Source organism: Alosa alosa, chromosome 8, assembly GCF_017589495.1.
Source record: "Alosa alosa isolate M-15738 ecotype Scorff River chromosome 8, AALO_Geno_1.1, whole genome shotgun sequence".
Classification (NCBI taxonomy): domain Eukaryota; kingdom Metazoa; phylum Chordata; class Actinopteri; order Clupeiformes; family Clupeidae; genus Alosa; species Alosa alosa.
The window spans coordinates 27319642-27327141 of record NC_063196.1 but is presented as its reverse complement, the minus strand read 5'-3'; the positions used below and the strand labels follow the sequence as shown (position 1 = coordinate 27327141).

Here is a 7500-nt window from a genome sequence, read left to right as displayed (position 1 = left end):
GGTCATTATAGATACGGATAAGTGACATACAGTAGGGGAGTGAGAGAGCTAAGAGTTAATGTGTGCAAAGTGCCTTTTAAGCTCTGATTGGAAAGAACTGAAATGGTTCCCAGAGGGGCAACCTAAGCTTCAGAGCCATACAGTGCCCTTCCAAATTAGTGGCACTCCTGGTAAAGTTGACTAAAACCAGGTATAAAAAATTATTTAGAGTAATCTCACAATGAAAACATATGGTGACACCAAGATATGAAGATAAATTGCCAAAGGGTGATTTTTAACACCTCTTTTTACTCAATTTTACCAGGAGTGGCAATAATTGTTGAGAGCACTGTGTGTAGTGAAGAGTTCCTGTGAGGCTTCAGATGTTACAGATGCTGAGAAACACAGCAGCCAGATCCTGTGAGAACACCTGGTGGTGGCGGGAGCTTTGGAGGAGTGAGAGGAAGGGAGAGAGCTGTCACTGTGGGAACATAAACAGCCACAAAACAGCCCCTCCATGGCTCATATAGATTATATATAAAGCTAAACATTTATCTAGGAAGTAACCACACTCTCCGCCATGTCTTGGGATGGTCAGTAGTTATTTATCTTAGTCCAACTTTAGTAGAGTTACATAAGTATTGGGTTGACTGGTAGATCTGAAAATACAGTCTGAGAGTACAGTGGACAATAGCAGCTTTTCATAGGGCAGGAAATTGGGGATTTCGTAACTGTGATAAATTACTTAATTTGTGGAAGTAGCTTGTGAGGAGTCCCTTGTAGGGAGGGCTGGATGATTTGGTGTTCATAACAAATGCCCTGGTGTACTGTATTTCAAAAGAATTACACTTGAGAGCGTGCAATACCTTAAGTGGAAACCAGAGAAAGCAGTCTGGCAAACAAGCTCCAGTCAGACGATGTGAGAAGAGGATGCGTTTGTTTTTAGTAGCCCTGCCGCCACCCTCCTTGTTGCTTACACAGTAACTGGGTAGTTCTTGGAAGTGTGTGTACTGTAGGTGGGTTCTGAAAAGTCTTTTGCTGTTTAGCTCTGATTTAAACAAACATGACTTAGTTGCTAGTTTGGTTCTTGTTTTTGTCTCTGCACAGATGTCCCTCTCAGATGTCCCTGACAGGTTACATGCAGTGACTTAAATGACTGTTTGTTAGTTAATGAAGGCTTCTTCCTAACAAGGCTACAGGTGTTGAAGTGCTCTGTCTGGGCTCAGGGCAGATAACCGAAGGCATGCTGTACTGTAGAGACATAGAGAGCAATGGTTTACATTACAGTAAGTTGATCCACATTGATTGTGATGTGTGAATAGGTAATTGCATTCATAAAGTCTTGGTGTTGATGACCGTCTTTTCTCCATTTGTGGACTTCTTAGACAGAGAAATGGCCGGCCGTACGCAGCTATTTTGGCTAATGAGCGTGACGCAGGACACATGTGCTCATTGGCTAATGAGGGTAACGCAGGACACATGTGCCTCCCATTAAGGGGCCCCTCTGTAGCTTAAAAGTCATTTTCCTTTAATGTGGACAGCCAATCTAGACCCAGACAATGGTATGGGAAAACACAGCGTGTTTTGGTTTGAGGTTCAGGAGGAGACATGGTGTTGTTCAATCTGTCTTAAGCTCTTTTCCCATAAATCATTCACCACTGGAACAAGACAAGCACATGCTCAGCAGTCAGCACAATGGCCTGGTTTGCCTCCGTGTCTGTCTTCTTAAGGATGTGGCTTCATACCCCACACTGTTATGACCATTGTCCTCTTATCAGCAGTGTTCTCTCATCTGGGGTGCTGGACCCATAGACTATAGACGGTTTCATGGAGCGTTCGGGCGTTGCTACGGTAATGCGTCTGGCCCTAAATTGACTTCCGCTCTATTTTGGGTTTGTGGATCTTTTACTGTACCACCGGCAACAATGGCACCTGCAACAAACACAATTAAGAATACAATTAATACAATTAAGCCTAATGAACAGAAGGAAGTTGGGCTCGGGTTGTTGTGCTGTGGGATGCAACCTCACGTCCGGAAAAAATGCCATTTCCAAAATTAAAATGTTCCGATTCCCGAAAGAAGAGAGCCAACTGAACCCCATGATGTTCTGGAAGCCAATTGAACCCCATGATGTTCTAGAAGACAGCTGAACCCCATGATGTTCTAGAAGCCTTTTTTCAGGGACCCAAACACAGCTTTAAGCACTCTACCAAGAGCACTCCCATGAAAGGTCATTGTTCACCCGTTTACTCCTGTCAGCATGCCTGATACCATCTGGTGCCCATTTCCCCTTGTTTACGTTATGACCTCCTGCCGTCAACGCTGAGGAGAGATAACTGGTTGGCCGCACCCGGCCACAAATCATGCACCCATCAGCTCACTGTTTTTCAGACGCACGGAGCCTACACTGCAAAAACTGCTTATCTAAACAAGTGTTATTAATCTTACATTAATCTAATTGGTATTGTTTTCAACTTACTTCTCATTCCTCCTGAACAAGGCTGCAGTAGGCACTTCAGCATTGTTGATCTTCACATGAAATGTAATGACGTTTGTAAGATTAGATCGAGTTCAAAAATGACACTGGACTAGACAAAAGCAGAAGCACAACCAACCACAACAGTTACCACAACAGTTTAGATTTGATGTTGTTACCCCACTCTCTCTTTCTCTCTCTCTCTCTCTCTCTCTCTCTCTGCAGGTGTTCTTGCTCCTGACACTGAGCACCATCCTTGCGATTGCTTTTGCCTTGAAGTCATCTGCCTGCTGTAAAAGCCGTGAGTCTCGAAATAGAGCAGTACTCCTCCTCCACCTTCACTTCACCTTTCGCCCGTCCAGATCTCTTTTGGTTCTGTGACAGTCTCACTCACTTCTTATGCACTTTTATGGTCCAACACCTGTAAAACTTCAGTGTTCTGTGTTTTTAAATGATTTTTATTCCTTATAACTTCCATTGTAGATACACTTATCATCCATTTAAAGTCTCAGTGTCAGTTAGTGTTTTTTTCTTTGTCAGTTCTTTTCCCGAGCATGTCCTCCAGTGTTGGCAGCGCTTGGCAGGACACTGACAGGCTCCATCTCCTGTGCCCTCTCCACAGATAACAGCTGTAAGAACCGCTGCAGTGACGCTCCGTCCGGATCGGGCTCGTGCCGCTGTGACCAGCAGTGCCAACAGGAGGGCAACTGCTGCCTGGACTACAAAGAGGTCTGCGTGGAGCCCCGTGAGTGACCTCTTCCATAGCAACGCTACAAACAAAGGCATTTCCCATGATGCCTCATGGGTCGCTGGCTCAATGCTGCTTCTCCTGCATGCCGCTGCTGCGTCATGGGGATCGTGTGTGTCTGTGTGGCCAGAAGGCTAGACAGAGGGAAAGCAGGCTGTTGGTTGTTACATATATTTTTAACTTATATCAATCTGTTAAAATCTGTGTTTGTGTGTGTGTACGCGTGTGTGTGTGTATACTGTATGTGTGTGTGTGTTTGTGTGTGTGTGTGTGCATGTGTTTGTGTGTGTGAGAGTGTTAGGAAGGGGTTATGTGTGCAGGGGCGAGGAAATACTGTGTGCGTAACCTTTTTTAGATTATAGTCTTGCGAGAACTTCTCTCAGGGCACATACATAACAAATCAGGGAAAGTCCTGCAAGTGACTGTAACCTGACTCCCACTCCATAAGCTGTAAATGGGGCCCATGGGAATGAATGGGAGCGGAATGCAGGGGTGGCTTGGCAGACCTGGCAGGCCCCTGCTGTGGCCATCGGAACTCACCATCTTAAAAATCCACCGGGAGAAAATTCCCCTGCCCACTGGGGCCTCATCGGCCACCGAGGGCAACGGCCTGGAACGGGTGTGGTGCCCCATTCGGACTGGGATTGTATGTGCGGTTTGGTAGTGTGCCTACGTGGGCAGATGTGTGTGTGTGTGTGTGTGTGTGTGTGTGTGTGTGTGTGTGTGTGTGGGTTGAGTTTGATATCTAATGGGATTATAGAAAGGCATTTGAAACTGTATCAGTTCACATTTTTATCCGTATTCCTGATTTGCTTCGGTACAGTGCACAGTGTGGTTGTGTACTTTGATATGTAGTTAAGATTTACTTTAATGTAGATTTACTGTATGTTTAATGTATGTAGAATAGATATTCAGTTCAAGCCTGGTTTGTGATTTCTTTTTGGTATGCGAAAGAATAGATCTGTTTCAGTCATTGCTTCATTTTATCTGTTTCCTTAAGCTTTTAGAAAACATGCAAAAGTGGTGGAGATGAATGTGACATATGGACATAAGTGGACATGAGGCTCCGTTGTGTATCAGAGGCGGTGGTAGCATAGTGGCTAAAGAGCTGGGCTAGCATGCAGCAGCCTGAAAAGTTGTGGGTTCCAACATTGTGCCCTTGAGCGATTGTGCTCTGAGGACAATAGCCCTTGTCATATAATTGACATTTGTAAGTTGTTTTGGAAAAAAGCATCTGCTAAATGATCAAATGTGTAATATTGATGTATTTAATGTTGAGCATTTCTTAAAGGAAAATTCCGGTATTTAGCACTTTGATATTGAGTGGAAGTTTATACGCGGTTGTGAGGTGTCTGAAAAAATAGTTCCACAATAGCAAATAAGACGGCTGGAAATCATACATTGCGCCGATATATTTGATTTTAATAATCAACGAACACCACTAACCACTCGGTGAGTTGCACAGTTTTGAAAACGAACGTTAAGGGTTATTTTAGGACATGTTTGTGCATGCCTGTTGCAGCCACTCTGTTCTAGTCAAAGGCGATTCAAAACGAGTCAGAAAAGTCGAGACAGGACAAATCGTCAAAATTTCGGTGTCCACCACTCTAGTTCATCAAAAACAAACCAGAAAAGGGACTCAAAGTGCTAAATACCGGAATTTTCCTTTAAGAAAATATGTATATTGAGTGGGGTCAGGGAAGTGTTCTGATGGTTTCTGCAAGCAGTAGACACCTTAAAATGGCCCTCTTCCTCTCTGCTCTCATTTTGGAGCCAAAGCTCTCGAGCATATTTCACACACGCAAGAGCGCATACACACACACACACACACACACACACACACACACACGCAACAGCACACATATACACACGAATACAGACAGACAGAGGGGTCCACTTTTCTGCACTGTCGGCAAGAACTGTGCTGGTGGAGGAAATCGCAGTGGACACACACACTCATGCTCATTCACACGCATTCATCATCCAGGCTGCCTCAGGATGGTAATATTGTGGGTGGAAGACAGGCCACTTATTATCCACTCACTCTCACACTCTCCGCTTCATTCAAGTGTCTCTCACTCATTCACACGCACAAGCGCGCACACACACACACACACACACACACACACACACACACACACACACACACACACACACACACACACACGCAACAGCAATCCTGCGAATACAGACAGACAGGGGGTCGGTGTCCAAGAACTCCAGGCTTCACACACACACACACACACACACACACACACACACACTTCCTATCGGTGCCATCCAGGCTGCCTCAGGATGGTAATATTGTGGGTGGAAGACAGGCCACTTATTATCCACTCACTCTCACACTCTCCGCTTCATTCAAGTGTCTCTCAGTCATTCACACGCACACGCACACACACACACACACACACACACACACACACACACATACGTCCAGGCTCACTGCCCACTCTCACACACATAAGCGGTGCCACCGAGACTGACTCAGCGCTGATTTGTGTCTGTGACTGGCCCCTGCCTGCTTCCCCCACCCTCAGACATACACACACACAAACACACACACACACACACACACACACAGAGAGAGAGAGAGAGAGAGAGAGAGAGAGAGAGATTATGCAAAGGCTTCAGTCAGAGACACAAAGATGTCTGATGTACTACTCACTAGGCTGAGGACATAGCAGACGTTACTCATCCGCACTGCATGCGCAGATGGGAGGAGGCTGTGGAACAGTCGTGAAAGTCGCTAAAAAAAGTCTCCGGTATTTTTTTGGACTTTAATGTTAAAAAAATAACTTGTGGTCGTGTCCAGTGCCCCTGGCATCGGGTCCATTTGGTCAAGACCAACGGTGTGGGTTGTTATTCTAAGGTGCGTAGTGTACACGGACGCATCTGGGAAACTTGGCGTGGGCTTTGACGGTCTGTTTGCGTTTCTCGGGACGGAGGTGGTCGTGCGCTCCAGACTGTCAGCGGTTGGAACGTGAGTCGCCCTGGGTGGCACCGAGCACGTTGCACCCTCTCTCTTGCTCCAGTTCACAATAAAGAGGAGCTTTGTGAACCTTTTCCCCCCAAGTTCACAAAAAAAAAACCGAGTGAGATCATAATTCTTCCATGCATTAAATGGAACTTTTGGACCCGGCTCACTAGACCACAGGTCCAATCTTTATACGTCATGAGACAACGCACTGTCATGTGTAGCCTATTTTTGGAGCCGATTCTGAATCACAAAAACGTACCAGGGGACAGTGGCGTCATTGTGAGCCCAAAGCGGTCATTGTGTGGGCAGCAGCAGAGGCTCTGAGCAGGGCAGCACGGAAAGTAAAGCTTTTAATTGGGTTTGATAGCAGGCGGCAGCATTGTTATGGGAGGACTGGTGATATGCAGTCTGTAAGAAGCTAAAAGCTCAAACTCTTTTCAAATCTCCCTGTCATGAGGCACAGAGTGAAAGGCATGTATTAGCTCCAGATTAACAGGAACATAAAACAGGTATTGACCTGTTTACAAGTATTATCACTTCAAAGCTATGTTTGTTTTGGATGGTATTAAAGATATGACACTAACCACAGGAATGTTGGCTTACTGTAATAGGGAAATGTTGTCCTTGGATAACTCTGGAGTCATCTCTCTCTCTCTCTCTCTCTGTCTCTTTCCCTCTCTCTCTCGCTCTCTCTCTCCCTCTCTCCAACACTTGAAAACTCCCCTCTTACTGTCAGTCCTCCCCTACCTCCCACTCCCTCACCTTTCACATCTCGCTCTCTTGTGATCTTGTGATAGGAGTCTGAGAGTGTGCTGACATTTGATATGTATACTTGGTTTGGAAACCTGGGGGTTAAGAACAGAAATAAGCTATCCAGAATTGTTAAGCTGGGCAGTAAAATAGTGGGTAAAGGCCAGAGACAATTGGCAGACATACATACTACACACATGAGACATAAGGCCCAGCACATTGTGTCTGACCCAGTGCATCCTCTGTTTACAGAATTCAGGAAATTGCCATCAGGAAGGAGGTACACAGCTGCAATAGCAACCAAAAACAAAACTTTGACAAAAAGTCATTCATACCAAGTGCAATATCACTACTCAATTCACAATAGTCCATGCAAGATATCTATATTCATCTTCTTGATACCGGTCTGTTGTGAAAGTGTTATTTATTGTTGTTTTTAAGGGTGACTGTTATTTGTTTGTTGTATGTATTGTCTATTTGTATGTATGTATTGTCTATTTATTGTGTCTGTATTTTAGAAACCCACCTGTGGAGTCAAAGACAAATTTCCACTCTTGTGGACAATA

At 45.1% G+C, this 7500-nt stretch overlaps 1 protein-coding gene across 1 annotated transcript in view; it reads left to right on the top strand.

Annotated features, from left to right (window-relative positions):
• The window catches only part of enpp1 (ectonucleotide pyrophosphatase/phosphodiesterase 1), a 46759-nt gene that overhangs the window by 3914 nt on the left and 35345 nt on the right, over positions 1-7500 (top strand). The window contains 2 exon segments of the mRNA XM_048250888.1: positions 2682-2757; positions 3079-3201. Coding sequence (XP_048106845.1) covers positions 2682-2757; positions 3079-3201 — 199 coding nt within the window.